This window comes from Natator depressus, chromosome 2 (assembly GCF_965152275.1).
Source record: "Natator depressus isolate rNatDep1 chromosome 2, rNatDep2.hap1, whole genome shotgun sequence".
Classification (NCBI taxonomy): Eukaryota; Metazoa; Chordata; order Testudines; family Cheloniidae; genus Natator; species Natator depressus.
This window is the reverse complement of record NC_134235.1, coordinates 256913586-256932320: the sequence shown is the minus strand read 5'-3', so window position 1 is coordinate 256932320 and position 18735 is coordinate 256913586. Positions and strand designations below refer to the sequence as shown.

Here is an 18735-nt window from a genome sequence, read left to right as displayed (position 1 = left end):
CAAAAAGGCAAGTTCCGATTTCAGGGTGTTAGTATATTTTATACACTGCCTATACATTTAATGCATGTGCCTCGCTACTATTTTAGTTATTTATAGTTTTGCTTAACCACAGGAGAATAAACCTTACTATTTACAATATATAACAGGAAAGTAATATATCCAAATTAACATAAATACAATTTGTTTTTAAATACTTACAGAAAGCATCCAGGCTTCAGTGCGTGAATTATAATACACAGAAGAGCTCTTTCACTCAGTAGTTCATTCACTCTTTGCCTTTTACCTCTCTGTGATCGTTTAGTTTGCCTTATTGCCCCAGCCTCTCTCTCTCCATTGTCAAACACATTGCTTGGAAATATACACCATGTGCAAGCTACCCTATTTGATGTGTCCCATACACAACCCCCAAACTCAGTGTCAGTGCCACACCCTCTCCATACATATATAGGGCTTCATTGTCCTCTGGCATTGACAAAAGTGTGGTGTTACCCCAGACAGGTCAATGCATATGGATACACAGGTTAAAAAGGATGGGGGGGGGGGGGAAGAGGGGAAATCAGGCCCCACAGTTACAAAAAACTAAATGAAATCCAGCATGTAACTGTCCTGCTGAGAGTAGAGAGCAGTCTGGACCCAGCCACTGAAATCTAAAATTCCTCAAGTCTGGGGTATGTTTGGATCTGGGTTTAAGCCTCTTTTGGGGAAAAAAGGTGATATGAAAATATTACTGCAATGAGTTTGTGACAGAGAGAGATTGGACATAATACCACATTGAAACCACAAGGTCCTTCTGAAAGGCTTTACAATAAATAAATGTTCGTTCAATATTTATATATAATTATGCATATATATCCACACTGACTAATAGGTTTCTGTTCAATCTATTTAAAAAAACAAACCACCAGGTAAACTGCTTGTGTGCGACTTTCGAACTGGCACATCTGGCAGAAGTCGCGGAATCCTCCTTATACCTCGCATTCAATGCGTCGATGTGCATTTGCCATACAGAGGTCACCAGAAAGGACAGGTGGTGCCCCAGAACTACCCACCACCCTCCCCAGTGCACCCAGTCTCCAGAAGTGTACAAAGAAAGAGCTAGTATGTTTCGCTTTGCAGGATCGTAAAGCTATTTAAAAAAAAAAAAAAAAAAAAGGGGAAAAAAACCCCTTTCCTCCCGCACTGTTCCCCACCCCACCGCTCACCCACCCAGAAGAAAAGTATGCCAACAGGCCAGGCTGGACTGTAGTTATCTGTTGATTAGGAAAAGATCCCCTCCCAGTAGATGCACATGAACACCTTAAATATTAGTGGCTACTATTTGAGAAGACGCTCCAATGATAGTCCTTCCTGGAAGGTCATATGGCTCGTTACACAACCATCTACTTGTCCTTGAAAGCCAAGGAAAAAAAATTTAGCCAGTCAGCCTTCCTCCCTTGAAAGCCAGATATGGGTTATAAAACTAGTGACAATCACTACTACTAGACAATCAAAGACTGCTACCAAAAAAAAAACCCAAACAAAAATGCCCTCCACTCTCCAGTGTTTCCTTAGAAAGCTTCGTTAAGGCATTTACCAGCCGCTTCTGATCCCAGCAGTGTTATATGACCGAAGAACATTGCCACATCAAGTACTAGGTTGTAAATATCCTCTTTAAAAAAAGGGACGGTTGTCATCTAGTTCACAGCATTGGAGCTCTCGGCCATTGCATTTGGCTTTTGTTTCTTTGTCCACCGTTGGGTAGAACCATATGTTCACTCGGCATTTGGAATCCCATGGTTTGTTACCTTTAAAAATATGGTTCTCAATCTAGTGGTTAAAAAAAGCTTAAAGTCATGGGGTCTTACATATAGCTTGTGCCATGTTCTAGAATAAATGGAATGCTGACTAGTAAAATAAAATCTTCGCCAAAAGGTCTGATCCAGTTCAGAACGGCTGCTATACAACGCAAGCATCAAGTCAGCCTTGCCTTCTGAGATGCAACGGAATTGATATGGTCATAAGCCGACTACCAAAACAAAAAAAGTTCCAATTCAGCCTAGATAAAGGCTAAAGAGTCCTCATTTGGGTTTTTGAAGCAGCTGCCACAGGGTGAGTCTAATCAACAAGCAGTGAAAGAGAAATTAACCCTATACAAAATGAAAAGTGAAAGGTCTGCTAGTGGTTTTATTTTTTCAATTAAGACAGTGAGTGCTAAAAACCTGCATCTGAAGAACATGTGAAGAGGACGAGTGTCCGATCAGACTGAAGGGGGCGAGTGTCTTGGAACTCTTCCCAAACTTTTTGTTGTCTGCAACATGGTGAGCTGGAGGGACCTCAACATTTCTGAAGCTATGTTCACTGATCAAAAAACCACACTGATATGGAGCCAGAGTTAAGATAGACAAAGAGCTACCCTCAAAATTGGGTCTGAGCTTTGTATGCTAGATCTGCAGAAATTTCACTAGAGGAACAATTGGTACTCTCTATGCTTTACCCACATCCAGCCCACCCCCTATCTTTAGAAAGCCACTACTACCTTGACCACAACTTTTCAAGGCAAAAAGATCCTAAGTCAGTTTCTCTCGTTCATTTGCTTGGCTGTCTGGACAGTCAGGTAGATTTCCAGGAGTTTTGTGGAGGACTGGTGAAATAATCAAAACCTCAAGATAAGCGAGTGATCTCAAGCTGATGGGTTCATGGACGGCTTTGGTGAGGGTCTACTGGTACCTAACCCCAATGTGACAGGCACTTATTTCCACACGGTTGGACCTCATGGTTAAAATTCAGTCTACAGAAAAAAAACAAAAAAAACAAAAAACAGCAACACAGCTGGGTCACCTGTACCCTACAAAGTGCTTATGTCTCAACATAGCTTTCAGATCCTAGAACGTCAGTCAAACCCTGTTTGTCTCCATGTTTAGTTCTCATAGATCATAATCTCCCACCACAGAGGATATCCATTAGGCAGAGCATGCATTAGTCTTTGCAGGTATAAACTTCTTCTCTCTGAGTACACTGCTTGCACTCAACATAGCAGCACCAGCGAACCTGGCACTGGCACGGCCGCGTGACCACCCTGCTCTGTGTGTTGTGACCTCGGCCACAGCAAATGCTCTCGCAGTTCTTGTCCTTGTAACATTTTCTTCCTGAAGTCCCAGGTGAATACCTGCTCATCAGACAGAAACTGGGGGAATCGTCAATGTAGACAAGATCTGTAGTCCTTGGGATTTGATCGCTGTGGCCAGGGGTGGATTTCTTGGGTGGCGAGATGTCCCCTTCCCCCGTTGCCTCGTTGGTGGTGCTGCCCACTTTGAGGGACGTCTCATATTTCTGCTTCAGCTGCTTGCCGATCTCATGGAACGGAGAGAGCTGCCGCCAACAAGTTCGGACAGTGCAGGATCCGGACACGCCATGGCACTTACAAGTAGTCTCCACGCCAGCTTTGATGACCTGCAAATAGAAGAATGCAGTCAAAGAGAAAGTCAGTCACTTATGGGAGCACAAGAAATGTAACCACAGAGCAAACAAACAGTCTACAGGCTACCCTGTGAAACCATGAAATCATGGCAATTCAAGAGCGATCTCCTGGCTGGAGCAGGAAACTGGGGGCATACAGTTCTTTCCCTGGTTCTGTCACACTGATTTTAGACAAATATCATTTAACTCTTCTGTATCTCAGTTTCCCTAGCCTCCCAGGAGAGTTGCAATGCTTGGCTAGTTAATATCTGAAGTGGTTAGAGATCCTGCGGTACTAACCTGGAGTTTCTTGTTACCCATTATATTTGCACAGGTAGACTTTTCAAGCTGGGATGAATCAGAAGTTGTATATTGCAGTGGGATCTTTCCTGTGTTCATGAATAACTAACGTTCACCTTGCTTATCATTTTTACCATTTGCCCTTCCATGGTAAGTTACCAAAAGCTACTAGTGGTTAAGCAAAAAAAGTATTTCTAAGACTCATTTGGGTAGGTTAAATGTAATCCTTTGTTACAAGTCTTAGATTCATACCTCTAGTAGCCCTCTGTTGGGTTCTAGAGTTCAGCCTTTCTACAGTGGTGGTCCATAGACCACCAGTGGTTTGCACGACACTTGCTGGTCACATTGTGCAGGCTTTCCTCCATTTCCAGTAACTACATTGCAATTAAAGACAGCTACACACTTCCCCCATCTAATCACAGGCAGATAAGCAATCATGAATAGAGGGGGAGCACCCACAGGAGTTGCAGGCTACACTTCGAAAAAGTTTGAGCCTATAGTGCCAATTTCAGATGCGTCACTTACAGTAATTTTAGTGCAACGATGCCCACGGGGGGGGGGGGGGGGAAAGAGAGAGAGAGAGCGTGCGCGCACAAGGATGCTAGATTCCAAATTGGCAGCATCTGGGAACACCAGAGAAGCAGCTCACTAGGTTTCAGACCATACTACACACTGTCCTACTGGTAGGCATGAGGTTCTGGAGGGATTTAAGACCTAGTGAAGTGTCCTATTCTCAGGTTGAGCATACTGAGAACGAGTTACTGTGTTTTGAAGCAGGGTAAGAGGAAGCAGGAGAAAGCTACTGTAAAATCAGTAGCCCTGTAGAACCTCACAGCTGTCATTACGCTCTATTCAAAACTTCATGACTGGAATTCCACCTCTGCCACAACCTTCCTGCTCCAGAAAGCATAGGGTCCCTATCACATGGGGGCACAGAACCCGCATTAGCGGGGCAGCACCTATGGAAACACAGTTGAGCAGTTCAGACTCCAGCAAGCAGATGCCAACAGCATACAGACACCAGTCAGTTAAGTACATCAACAAGACACCTTTGCATACAACCAAGGTCATCGAGGGTTCCCTCCAGTTCATGATCCTATTCTACAGATCGACAGCTCATCCAAAGAGCTGCCAGAACTTACAGCGAGCGGGCACAGGTTCTCACAAAGTATCACTGCTCACTGGCCAAGTGGAGGCTTAATGAACCATGCTGTAATTTGCTATGAAAACCCAGGACGCCCCTTTGTTCTCTCCTCTCCAAAAGGAGAGGTTCAGATGGGAAATGATGGAACACATTCACGTATGTGAACACAATGATCTCATTGTGTCAGCTGCAGAGCTGGGCTAATAACTGATTTTTTGGTTCACTGGCAGTTTTAAAAAAAAAGTTTGCTTTGGGTCAAGCTGAAACCAACATTTTTGGGGAAGGAAGCAAAGGGCTAGATTCACAGGGGAAGTAAGCATCATTAACAAAAAGGGAGAAGGAGATGTCCCCCCACCCCCATACCCAAGAGCCCAGTGGTTAAAGGTATTTGCCTGGGATGCAAGACCCAGTTTGAATCCCCGCTCTGGAGTAAGAACTGGAAACGGTTAACCACCGGGATAGGGGGCCATCACCACTTTGTGAATGGCTCCTACAACCCCTTATGACTTTAGTCCAAAAAAAAAAAAAAAAAAAAAAAGGGGGGGGGGGCGCGCAAAACATTGTTGTGGAAAGGACTAAACCATTTCAAGATTTCTGAACTGGCCCCCTGGCCTGAAGCAGTTTTCCAAAATAGACACCAATTGGCAAAATGTTTCAGTCAACTCAAATCAGCATTTTTCAGTGAAAAAAAGGTTTCGCCCAGCCCTAGTCTCCACATGGGGTTAATAATTCCCCTATTCAATGCTACAGGCAAGGACGAAGTCTTTAAAAACCTGGAGCCTTCAGAAGCAATTCTGCATACGTCACTAGGCTATAAGTCATTACCTGTGCAGGGTCAGATTCCCTCCCAATTATATAGTGTATGGTACTCCAGAGACCTCAATGGCGTTCTCAAAATCCAGTTGATGTAAGAGGCCTGAGGGGTCCAGGCCTCAGTCTGAGTGATCCAAAATAGTGGAAACTATGAGGAAGTTGAGTGGGGGTAGAAGCCTGTGGCTTCATATAAGAGGCATATTAATGGAGACAGCTACTTGTTCTCTAGGCACATTGTAGTCATGTGGAAAGACCCATCATGATGAGCACTTCCATTCCTATCCCATAGCACAGAGGCCCACTACAGATCTCAGTGGGATGCAGGATACACAGGGCCTATACCAGGGTTTCTCAGGACAAATTTTTTGGTGGCCTCAGAGTATGGCCACCAACTCTGGCTGGTGGCTGCTCTTGCCCTTTCCTAAAACACTTAATTAGCTTAGAAAAAAAATCAAATAAATATGCACATCACAATTGTTGTCATTTATTTATTGACAGCTAGTAAGTCTGTTGTGAAAAGTGAGATTAGCAAACATACAAGTATCACTTTTCACAGCAGACTTACTCAGCCCAGGCAAGCCTGGGGACAAATTAAACCCTGGGGGAGGGCCAGGGGAGTTAGTGGGGCCTGAAGCCAGAACCCAAAGTCCTGCAGCCGGGGCCTGTGGATGGAGTCAGAAGCCATATGGCTGGACCCTGCCGTCACACAGCCAGTGCCCAGGGCTGGATCCAGAAGCCAGAGCCTGCTGCCCCCTGCCACCCCTGAGCTGAAGCCCAAAGCCTGAGCCCCACCACCCCTGGGAAGGTGGAGAACTCACCGGCTGCCTGCTCCTCCAGTGTTGTGCCCCAGGTGACTACAGAGGGGGACAGGGCCCCAACCCCTGCTGGCAGCCCCAGCAACCAACACTAAGGTGGTACATTTGGGGAGGGGGGCACTACTTTGCCCTTCCATCATAGCCCAGGAAGCTGTGGCCACAAGAAAAGCCCTGGATGGCTGCATTTAAGAAACACCAGCCTTTATGGTATTTTGCCTCCACTCCACAGTAGAGCCACAGTTTAAGCTCTTCTGGCCCTTCCAGGGGTAGGATGTGACCCAGAGTGTGACGGCAAGTGAGGCCGGGAATCAAAGCCCACTAGTTTGCAAAGAGTCTATGGCGGAGTGGCAGAGCCATGAGCATGCTATGCAGGTTTGCTGAAGACTTCAGCACACCAGTGACTCACGTGGCCTCTTTGGCCATTTTTATTCTCCCATCTCCTGCCTCCCTCCAAGGTATGCTAGTTGGGCAAATCTTGGAGCCTCTTGGAATCAGAGAATCTCAGGGTTGGAAGGGACCTCAGGAGGTCATCTAGTCCAACCCCCTGCTCAAAGCAGGACCAATCCCCAATTCTCCCCCCCCCAGATCCCTAAATGGCCCCCTCAAGGATTGAACTCACAACCCTGGGTTTAGCAGGTCAATGCTCAAACCACTGAGCTATCCCTCCCCTCTTTCAGCACAGTATGTTACAGAGCGAGCCTACACAATCTTGTGACAAAAAGGTCAGGGTCATCATAATTATCCCCACTGTACAGATGGGGAAACTGAGGCAGGGAGGTGAAATTACTTATCCAAGTCACCCAGCAGGCCATTGGCAGAGCCAAGAACAACCCAGGTCTCCTCAGTTGAAGTCCATTGCTCTACCCAGTGGGTCACACCCTGGGGGTGGGAAAACCAACTGCTTTTCAAAGAGGCCACAGTTGCACGATTTCAAGCCCCCCCCACACACACACACACGCACACACAAAGGAGGGGCAGTTCCACTTAAGTCCTTCAAACTCAAAGCTGGGGGTGGGAAGGAGAAGGACGCTGGGAAGCCCTGCAAATTGAAACCAAAACTGACACCTTTGTACGGGGTCTCGTGTCAGATTCTGCCCTTGTTTAAACCCATCGACTTCTGTGGGGCTGCAAGGGTAGTGTCTGGCCTGGAGGAGAGGTGTTTATTTCTTTACTCGAGTGTCCCCAATCTTCCACTATCACATTCTGTGGCTGCGGAAAGGCTGATGTCAGGGGATGGAGACATCCAAAGCAGGATGTGATTTCGGGGAAGGGCTGGGGCGGGAATGGAAAGACAGACTGTATCTATTTCCAAGGTGTACACACACCAGTCAACCTAGGGAGTTCTTCCCGTTACAGCTTTAATTTGTACACGGGCTGTTCTTACTTACTGCACGTCGAAATGATTCGGAGCTCCGTAGGAGCAGGGGCTGGGCAATGGAAGGAATGTGTTTTCACAGGAGATAGGAGGCATGGGAGGGAAGATGGCAGGAGGCAGGGAGGCCCAGTGCTGCAGGAAAGGAGGTTGCTGCACAAAGTGGCCTGGTTTAATAGAGGAAGCCGGAGGCGGCCAGCACTAGGTGACTGCAAGGAGAGGGGAATACGGGCCAAGTTCACAGCTGGAACAAAGCGCCATCGCTCCACTGACTGATTTAGCCGAGTGGAGGATCTGGTCCAATTTGGAGGCATTATTTACCAGACTGTCCCAGAGAGACTTCTTACTGCTGGAGCCCATCCCCCTTAGAAAGGGCTAGGTAACCTACTCCACCCATCCCTCTCCACAGGGGGGTTGAGCCCTGCAACTACTTTGTGGCTGCTGGGAAAACCAAGAGGACATCTTAATTGGACAGTCGTGGGTAGCCTGTACTTTTCATGGATTGGAATAATTATATTTTTTATAGTTCTGGTTCTTCCCCCCTACCCCAGAGGGCAATAAAACACCCAACTCCACATTTTCCACGAGAGAGGCTTTGTTTTTACTTTAAATGGACAAGCTATAACCATCCCTTAAAACAGCAAAGCAGAACACAGTCTGTTTTATAAGCTCCCTCCCGTAAAAGGTACCACTGCTGAGCACTCTTCCTTTGGGCCATCTGGCTTTACTCAGTGTCTTGAAATCAACCTTCACGCCCCCCCTCCCACCCATGACGGTGTCAGCCTATGTTATAGCCCCACAACAGCAGATGACTGGCTTAAATCCATTTCCCCGACCAACGGGTTCTTAGTTACTTGGCGGCATGAATCCACCACATGCAAATCTGCAATAGGTCATGGACTTGGGAGCTGGGGCCCGGCCCAATCCTGATATTACAGTCATTTTTAGAAAGATGCTTCGCATCGTATGGCCTTAAGCAAACCCCAGCCAATGGTCACACTTCATTCCTGTGACAGCCAAGACCTTCTCAAATGCAATCCAATAATACACAGTAGCATTCAAACAAGTGACGGGTTACAGAGAGCGATGTGTTACTGCTTACAGTGCTCAGCTGGGCCAGCTTGGTCAGAAGCTGTTACACGCTATGTGCCAAACTGTCTAGCCAACTCTGCAAGAAATCCCACAACGTTAGACAAGAGCACACAGAACACATTTCAAAACACTAAGAGAGAGCCCCTATGCTTGCTCTCCTGCAGTCACTTCAAACTGGTTCTCCCCCCACACCCCACTCCCCCAGTGAAAACTGAAACAAGTTCTTATACCTGACTTCATGCCCAGACCACCAGTGTGCTGGGCAAAGCTGACGAGAGAGGCTTGCATAAGGTCTATACTGCAGTCACTTCACGCTCCTGGAGCAAACTCCTGAGGCTGCTGGTTCTCCTCCTCACTCCTACAACCCACTCCCTTGTGCTCCGGCAAGCAACCCAGTGCGTGAGATTATCTACCTCTGGCACTCCACTGTTGACTTGGCTGGTGAGTAGGATCCTGTATGATGCGATTGTGCCAGCTGTATTTAGATCCATTTAGAAGATGCTTGTTTGACACGCTTGCAGTATCAGACGGGATGGACAATTTGACCACCTTGGCCCATCTCTGCAGGTATGCCAGCAGCACTGGAGGAAACGCAAGACTATGGCACCCCCTAGAGGACAGGCAAGTGCAAAGAATGCAGGCTGCAAGGTTTTATGGGTGCAAGCCTTCACTGCAGGGCCAAAGGTGAGTGGAGATTTATTGCGTCTGGCTGAGGTTTTTGTGTTTGATGGAGGTGGGTCTGTTGGAGAAGGAACACGGCAGTTTATGAACTATAAGTATTAAAACCACCAGACAAACCTGGCAACATTGTCCTGATCTCCCTGCCAGCCCCACGGTTACCCACAGCCAGGACTACTCAGCCCTGGCACAGGGTGGAACTGAGCATCAAGTTTCTACTCCCCTATTTTTAACGAGCGTACCAGTTCCTCCATTCCAGAAGGGTGCATTTACAGTGCTGGTGCATAACAGGGACACATACCGAGCTCCCCATAAAATCTCTTCTTCTGGGGCTTGTGAAGATTCAAGAATCTTAGAGGTGGCTACAGTGAAAATCCTAGTGAGCTTCCTCTCGCAGCCACCCTCCCTCACTGCCATCAGTCACAATTCAGCTGCTCATGGAAGTCTTCCATGGAAAGCCATGGCTTGGGGGGGTCTCACCACATCGCAAGAGAGAGGCAGCCAGGAGAGGGCATCTGCTGGTGGACAGGTCTGCGCAGTGCTGGAGAATAGATTCCGAGCGATGGCAGTGCCAGCTCATTCAGGCTGATTGCTGTAACTTGACAGTGGGAGGGAAGAGAAGGGGATGGCACGTGTGGCTTGAATAGGATTTCTGCAGCGTGTTAGGTCAGGTTACCTCACGCTTTCTAGTTTAGAGAAGGGAGCGTCGATTGGAACACATACTAGCTAGTTGAGCGGAAGCCCATGGGGAGCCGAGTTACCCGCTTTGCCCCCATCTCTCACAGACTTACTCTGATCTTGCATCTACCACTGGGGTCCTTTTACATCAGAAATATTTCAGCTGTGATATTAAGGTGATGCAAGTTCGCACAGCAGGTTGGGGCAGAACCAGGAACAGAAGCCTGGTCGCTCTATGCCCAGGCCTTTGCTTGACGCACTCAACCATGCTGCCTTCAACACCACTGGATTTATGGGGGAAGAGAACTTTTTAAATAGAGCTTTCTCTGTCCTCTAAATCAGGGATGCTCACAGCTGGAGATGGGACACTGAGCAGGCCAGGGCTCTGAGGTGGAAGAGCATTGTCTCTCTCTCTAGTGCTTCGCTGGCTGGTCCTTGCTCACATGCTCAGAGTCTAACGGAAAAGGAGTACTAGTGGCACCTTAGAGACTAACCAATTTATTTATTTGAGCATAAGCTTTCGTGAGCTACAGCTCACTTCATCGGATGCATCACCCTATGTGGGATCAGGAAGGAATTCTCTCCCCAGGTCAGACTGGAGAGGCCCTGGGGCTTTTGCCTTCCTCTGCAGAGTGTGGATGCGGGTCACTTGCCAGGATTATCTGGGCGTCTCACTTAATCCCCTTTAAGGATGCATGGGAAGAGGATTAGGGTGCAACACCACTTCAAGAATTTGGAGCATCTCTGTTGCTCTGGATTAAACAAAGACTGAATGGCTAGCCAACCACAAAAGCAGTTTCTCCTCCCTTGCTGTTCACACCTCAACTGCTAGAAGAGGGCCTCATCCTCCCTGATTGAGCTAACCTCGTTATCCCTAGCCTGATTCTTGCTTGCATATTTATACCTGCCTCTGGGAATTTCCACTACATGCCTCCGAAGAAGTGGGTATTCACCCATGGAGCATAAGCTTTCAATACATCTGTTAGTCTATAAGGTACCACAGGACTTTCTGCCTCTCATCTGTTCACACAGCAGCAAACTGATTAGCCAGCACTGGAGCACCCCACTTCCAACACACACTCGGGGAAGAGGGATCACAGCAGAGCACCACTCTGCAATGCAGTGGCATAATCCTTCCCCACAACAGCAGCACCTGTAGCCTGCACTTGGTCGCCAGCTAAAGTCCAGTCTAAAAAAAATTAGAGTTTTGGACATTCTGCAAACAAACAAGCTTGCAGTTTTAGCCAAAACGCTGAGCACAGATCCCCATTTGCCCCCCACTAGGCAATCATTCAATGGTTTTAAACCAGTTCCTGGAATTGTCTAAACTCAGGAGCTGGGCACATAGTCACGGGAATTCTTAGACGGTTTTATTCTTAGAGCTCAGCCTGCAGCTCCCTTAACTCAGATCAATAACCTGCTCCTCACACTTTTCCAGGTGTGGATTCAGACATGTGTTCAGAGCAGGGAAAGAAAAATCCAAGAGGTATATGCTAACAGAACTTCCTTTTAGATGGTCATTCTAGAAACAATAACTGCATCTGTTTCCTCCCCTATCCGCTTTTACATTTAGATTTTTTTTATTATTCAATTTAATGATATTTAGAAGAATGTAACCCAGCTTTAAAGCAGTGTTTTGCAGGGAAAGTTTAGCTTCAAGATTCTTCCTGATTTGGTTAATGTTTGTAAGCACTCTGAGAGGGATAAGTACTTTTCCTGATGGGTTAACTTGGAAAGAATTCCAGTGGCAAGTTCATGGTCAGGCCTTCCTTTTCAGAATGGCTTTTGCAAGGCAAATCTGAACCTGGAAAAATAAAACGTATGCCTGTATCTTTCTACCTGCAGTTGCCTTGCTAGCTGTTTGATTTGTAGGTATAGGTCAGGTAATTGACCCTCCAGATGCCAGTATTTTGCAGGAGCGATTTGCTGCGGATGGAAAAATGCAGGTACAATTTGCAGCCATATGTACCCCTAAAGAATTGCATATGCAACATGCTTGTGTCTCATGCTTTCACTTGTTGAAAGGAGTGATCATTACACATCCTTGCATGCATTTAGCCTTAGAAGCCTTGCCTGACAGCTCTGGAGATGAAATCTCCTTGTCTGCAGGGAATAAAGACAGGTAGAAAAAGGAAGGATTGTGTAGCGATCTGGGCTGTAGGAGTCCTAGGTTCAAGTCTCTGCTCTAGGAGAGGTCCTATGTGACCTTGGATAAGTCATTCTATGCCTCAGTTACCTTACAGATGGTGATATTAGCACTTCTCCCCCTCAAAGTGCATTCTGGTCAGATAGTTTGATACTCCAGTGATTGGGGCCAGGGACAGTACCCCAGAGAGGGACAGGCTAGACTTCCACCTCAGGCCTCATATGGAGAGGTCACCTCCAGGGGCAGGAGAGCTGACCAGCCAGACCATTCAGTCCTAGAGCTCCCTATGGACACCAACCAAATTCCTCTTTTTTGGCAGTTACAATGGGGCCCAACCACACTCTTGGTGCTGAAAGCCAAAGCACGGCTATCCCTAGTTGTTACCAAATGGGGTCCGACGCACTCTGTGGGCCTCGAGGGGAACAGTGACCTGCTGCTAAAGCCACTTCTAGTACAGCAGTCCCCAAACTTTTCATGGTCGTGCCCCCTCCCTCACCGATTGTGCACCCCCATCCCAGGAACAGGGCCACAGCTCCTCGGGGGACGGGGGGGCATGGCACGGACATGGGAAATGGGGCCAGGAACCGAGCCATGGCCAGTTGCCGAGGCTAGGGCCAGGCGAAGAACCATGGCTGGGTGGTGCTCCTGCCCTGATCTCCCCCCCGACTCCCAAATGTTCCTCCATGCCCCCTAGGGGGCATGCCCCACAGTTTGGGAACCAGTGCTCTAGTAGGATTCTCCCTCCCATTCCTGCCCTTACAAACATGAGCTTGGGAAAAAAAGAAACACCCCACTCATGCAGAGACCTGAAATAAGCTGGATCCATTTTATAGCCTTCAGCAGCTGGCTTGGGAATGGGCCTTTAGTAGTTGTTCATAATCTCAGCAGGCCAAAACCCCTCAACTGGCCTTTCAGGTTACTCCAAAATAAAGCAAGGAAACTTAATTACTGCATGAGGGGGAACAACTTCTGATGGATTTATGGTCTCAAGAGACTGGGCAGTGGGAATTCGCTGCTTTGCAGTTTTTCTGCCTCCTTTGCTCTACACCCTCATCCTCCCTGGTGGAACAGGCCTTTGAATGCACCACCCTGCAGAGGCAGCTGACAGTCACCCACGTTCCTGTCCCCTTCAGCTGACTGGAGGAAGGGAGAGAGGGCTGGGAACAATGGTCCTTCCTGGGTAGCTGCATCCCCTCTCGTAGTGCCCCTCAGACTGGTAAGGCATGCTTGACCAAACATGCCTCAGGGAAAAGGTCAGGCCTTTGTGGGATTACAGGAATTTAGCAACGCTCCAGAGAGAGACAGTTGCAAAGTCACGTTTAATGATACTTCGCTGAGAAACATGGACGAAATTTAATTAAAACATCACTTACTCAAGCCCAGTGGAACTAATTGAGTGTGCTAACATTCTGACTTTTCATTAATGGGTTACAAAAGAGGGGGTGAAGAGGGTGGTGGAATAGCGTCCAGCCTCGCTTTGTAATATAACTGAGCCTCTTCCACTTCGCTGCCAGCCATGGAGCTTTGTGGCGTTGACTTCTTTCAGCAGGGGGAGGTGGGTGGGGAGAATAGCTGAGTGAGCTCAAGTAGATTTGGCAGAGGAAGGGAAATTGCTTTTTTAATAAGTGGGCTATTCAGAGCTCATGCTTCACAATAAAGAGGATGCTGGAGAGGTCCAAAGTCTAATTACCTCATCCTCACGCCAGACAAGCTTGCCCTTTCATTAGCAATTGAGGTCATATGGGAAGCACTTTGCAAGGCCGAATGGGCATAACCAGCTCAGTGAGGATTTCAGTCTTTGCGGGAAGTTACAGTTGACACATCAAGGGTGTCAAGAAGTGAAGTCAGAACCTCTACCAAGAGGCAAAACTAGGGGTTTTGTTTTAAAATGGACAGGGCAGAATAATACCACCACCTAGAAATACATGGCGCATTTAATAGCCTTTGTCCATGGAGAAGTTGCTCTGTTGACTGGAAGGAGACTAGAGTTTGTTGCCAGCTCAGTGAATTAGGTGCAGTTCCCTTCTGCTGTATCTCAGGGCACCCGTGACACATTCTGCCAGGGTTGGGGAATAATGTGCGGGGCGGGAGGGGCAATCCATGCTGCTGAGAAGCGGGGAGAGAGAGAGAGAGAGAGAGAGAGAGAGACCACCCAAAATTGGGCTGCACCTTTACCAGATTGTTCCAGTGTCGGTCCATGGCCGGGGTGGAGAGTGTGTCTGGGTAGGGCTCTCTTGAAGGCAAGCTGTGGGAGGGAGGAGTCTTCTTGCCCACCCCCAAGCCAACCCAAAGCAGGCTCTATGGTGCACTGCACGGATGCATCTGGTCCACACTAGTTTAGTTAAACGGATGCCTTTAAGCCAGGGCAACCCCTAGCGTGGACAGTTGTGGCCCAGTGTTCAGGCTCCAAGTCCCAGGCTAGGGCCCTAAAGTTGAATTCCCTGCTCAGCCATAGACTTCCTACGTGACCCTGGGCAAATCACTGGCTTTCCAATCTGTAAAATGGGGATCACACCTCAGATGAGTGTTGTGAAGGGATAACTACATTAAAGACTGGGAGATGCTCAGATACGACAGTAACAGGGGTCCTACAGGTACCTTAGATATTAAAAGGGAGCTCTAGTGCAGTCTCTCAAGTTGGTTTGTGCTAACTCAGATTAAGAGTTGCCTATTTTGAAACACAGGGTAGATTCCCCCATTTAGTTAAAAAAGTCAAGGCACCAGCTGGTTTTCAAGCAGCCCTCCCATCACAGCTATCAATTTAGCTTTTGGTGCTAGTCAATGGTTGGAGAAGCTGGAGCACAAAAAGCCAGGTCCAGTTTCTTTAGGAAGAGAAGAGGAGGTTGCCAAGAAACGTGACCTTGAACTGGATTAACCCTTTATTGGCATCCCCCTCCATGAAGGTATCAGGCTAGAGAGGCTGCCAAAGCAGAGGGTTCCCACACTTCCCTTGACATGCGCACCTAGCACTCCTTGTTATCCCTGAGAATTAATGCTCAGCTCCATGTACAAGTGACAAGATGGACACAAGGAAAAAACAGGTTACAAGGAACGCTCCTTATTCCACCCAAAAGAACAGCTACCGCCACACCATACCAATGGGTTTAGCCACCAGGTTTTAGTACAGTTTAGCTCTTATTGTGGCCAACCCAGGGGTAGCATTGCTTCGCCAGCCAGAGTGAACAAAGCCAGGTCAAACACAGCCTCTTGTCTGCATCTTTACAGTTATCATTGAATGATGGTGGGGCAATCTATCCTGGCTACGTTAAGCTACATGCAGGCAGACCAAGTATACCTAGACCATCCCTGACAGGTTTGTCCAAACTGTTCTTAAAAATCCTCCATTGATGGGGATTCCACACCTTCCCTGGGAAGCCTATTCCAGAGTTTACAGAATGTTTATCTGAATATCTAATCCAAGTCTCCCTTGCTGCAGAAGGTGGGAAGCTTCTCAAAAGCTCTTCAGGGGGCATCTTAGTCCTGACAGCAACAGTGTGCAATTCTGCTCCTCCTGAGGGGAGGCGCTTATGCACCCTGGCAGTGGCCATGGTATTATCAAGAGGTAGCCAGATGAGATCAAGTCCAGAAGATGGGGAGGGGAGACTTCCTCCGAGTCCACTTCAGACCCAACTCTAGGGAGGTGAAAGGCAAAGTGAATTAACCCAGACCACCCCTTAACTCCCCCAAGAGCCGATTTCCACAGGAGCCAGATTGGGTGGCTGGAAGGAGCAGTCTCTCACCTTCATGCCCACAAGGTTGTTGTGAAAGTCCACCCTGGCTCGCAGGTCCTTGTTGGATTTCTTCCCTAGGAACTCCTTGACAAACTTGTTGCTGTACTTGAGGTTGTCACCGCAACCGCCCCACTGCCAGGCCTCTCGGTTTTCCAGATCGGGGGCCTCGTCGCAGGTGCAGCGCTCCATGCGCCCAGCGCTGCAGGCCTTGGCCATGGCGTGGGTGAGCCCGGCCGAGGAAATAGCATAAAGGAAGGCTGTTTCCTTAAAACCTAGGAGAGGAAGAGAAAGGATGGTGTTACTTTGTGGCAGGACCGCCTTGCTGGACACAGTTATCTCCAATGGACTGGACTGAAGGGATTAAGTCATGCCAAAAGCATTACTCCACACAGGGTTATACGACAGAGTGAAATATTGGAGAATATAAAAGAACAATCTCTCTGTGGCAGAGAAGTGAGGAGAGAAAGGACAGATAAGCACTCAACCTGCAGCTCTCATCCTATGTGTGGCTAAAACCTTGTTTACACGAGGAAACTTGCTGGTGTAGCTATTCCAGCAAACCCTCCTAGTGTAGACGCAGTTTATGCTGGCATAAAAAGGGCTTCTACTGGCATAGCTCACTCCAGTTCCCTAAGAAAGAAGCTATGCTGGCAAAGACACTTTTATACGGCTATAAACTATATCTACAGTAGAGCTTATACTGACATAGCTATGCCAGTTAAAACAAACAAGAAACACTCATACCAGCATAGGTATGATGGTTAGGAATTGTTAGTATAGACCAGGCCCATGCCTGAGTCAGAGAGGAAGGAGGAGGGAAAGTGTTGGGGTTTTTTTGGCGGGGGGTGGGAGGGCATCTGTGAAGATCCCCAGCCTCCAAAACCAGCAGAGGAACAAGTCAAAATCCTCATTAAGTAATCCACAAACAAATTTGAGGTCAGGAAGAGCTTCATGATCATGACTGTGTTGCACAGCAGAACCACTTGCACTTAAATTGTTACAGTGGGGAATATGAACAAGACTTTCTGCTCCAGAAGGACATGAGCTCAAGGAAACAACTAGGTATGTTATTATTCCTTATAAATGTCCAAGACAGTTGAGCAGGGAGGAGAGCAACTTACACAGCAGCTGGCCCATTACCAAAAGGCACTGTCACATTTGAAAAGTGTCTTGTGTGCATGCACACACCCCCACACAATGTAGCGACTGTATCCATTTTACAGTTAATTAAACTGAGGCACAGACAGGTTAAGTGACTTGGATCAAGATTACGCAAGGAGCTGATGAAGACAGAAATGGCTCCTATGTCCCCTACTATCAAGACAAAGCTACTGCATGTTTGAGATCAGATCCCAGAATTCGGTTCTGGATCAGTCTCAAGAATCCCTATCTTGTGAATCACTCAAGCAAAGGGTGAGACAGTGACTAGTGTCTGTCAGCTAGTCGGTCACCCAAAGACATGAAGGTTCATGCTGCTAGAAGGGATCTGGCAGTGGCCATGCAAAGCAGTAGTTTCAGGAGTGAGATTACATGGTGCTGGGCCAGCACCAGTTTTAGCATTGCAGGGCATTCCCAGATCCATGGATTTCTAGGGACACAGCACTATGTAAGAGTCAGGTTGACAGCAAGGGCCTACTGGAAGTCTGAACTTGGAGATGCAGGTTCCATTTCCTGCTTTACTACAGACTTCCTGTGTGACCTTGGGCATGCCACTTGGCCTCTCTGCCTCAGTTCCCCATCTGAACAATGAGGATAACTGCACTGCCCTACATCACTGGGGTGTTGGGAGGATAAACACAAGAGATTGTGAAACACTTAGAGATCTGCTGATGGAAGGCTCCGTCTAGGAGCTGGGCATTATATTGTCATAGCCCAATGTGATGGGGTGTTGAGCCCACACCAGCCTTGAAGGGGTTAAGGTGGCCCAGAAGCCTCTGACAGGAGGCCCAGGGATTTATAAATACTAATTGCTGATGAAGGCCAGCTGGGGGAGAAGCTGTAGTAGCAGGAGAAGGCTGCAGGGACACCAGTCTGCTGTCAGAGAGACAAGGTGGGAAGGAGGAAGCTCAGGGGGAAGAATGAGCCCCGGAAGAATGGTCAACCCCGGTGGGGAAAGAATGCCTTGCCTGAGAAGGCAGGGTAGGAAGAAGCCCAAGGAAACAGAAGGAAGGAAGGAAACTGTAGGGGTTGGCTGCTGATTATAGGGTTCCTGGCTGGAACCCAGTGTAGAGGGTGGGCCTGGGATTCCCCTACCAGCCACTGGGAAGTGGCACAGAACTGCTGGAGGTGCCCTCCATACAGTTGGTCCTGTGTGAGACTGATATCCTGGAAGTGGGGACCATGGAGTGACCTAAACAGAGGGCTGAGCTCTGAAGAGAGCACTGAATTATGGGAAGAGACCACCACCACAGTAGAGTGGCCATCAGCAGGGGGCACCATATGGCAAGAACGCTGCTGTGCCAGGCCTAGCCAGGAGGAGGTGCTCTTGGGGTGGGTGAACCCCCATCACCCCCCATTTACTGCAGGCCACA

The 18735-nt window shown here is 48.0% G+C and overlaps 1 protein-coding gene across 1 annotated transcript in view; it reads right to left on the bottom strand.

Annotated features, from left to right (window-relative positions):
• Window positions 1-1207: 1207 nt before the first annotated feature.
• Window positions 1208-18735, bottom strand: part of WNT9A (Wnt family member 9A) — a 68341-nt gene continuing 50813 nt past the window's right edge. The window contains exons 3-4 of the mRNA XM_074943449.1: window positions 16214-16476; window positions 1208-3429 (exon numbers count right to left, since the gene is read on the bottom strand). Of these exons, the coding sequence (XP_074799550.1) occupies window positions 2956-3429; window positions 16214-16476 (737 nt within the window). The 3' untranslated portion in view covers window positions 1208-2955. The remainder of the gene's footprint in view (window positions 3430-16213; window positions 16477-18735) is intronic.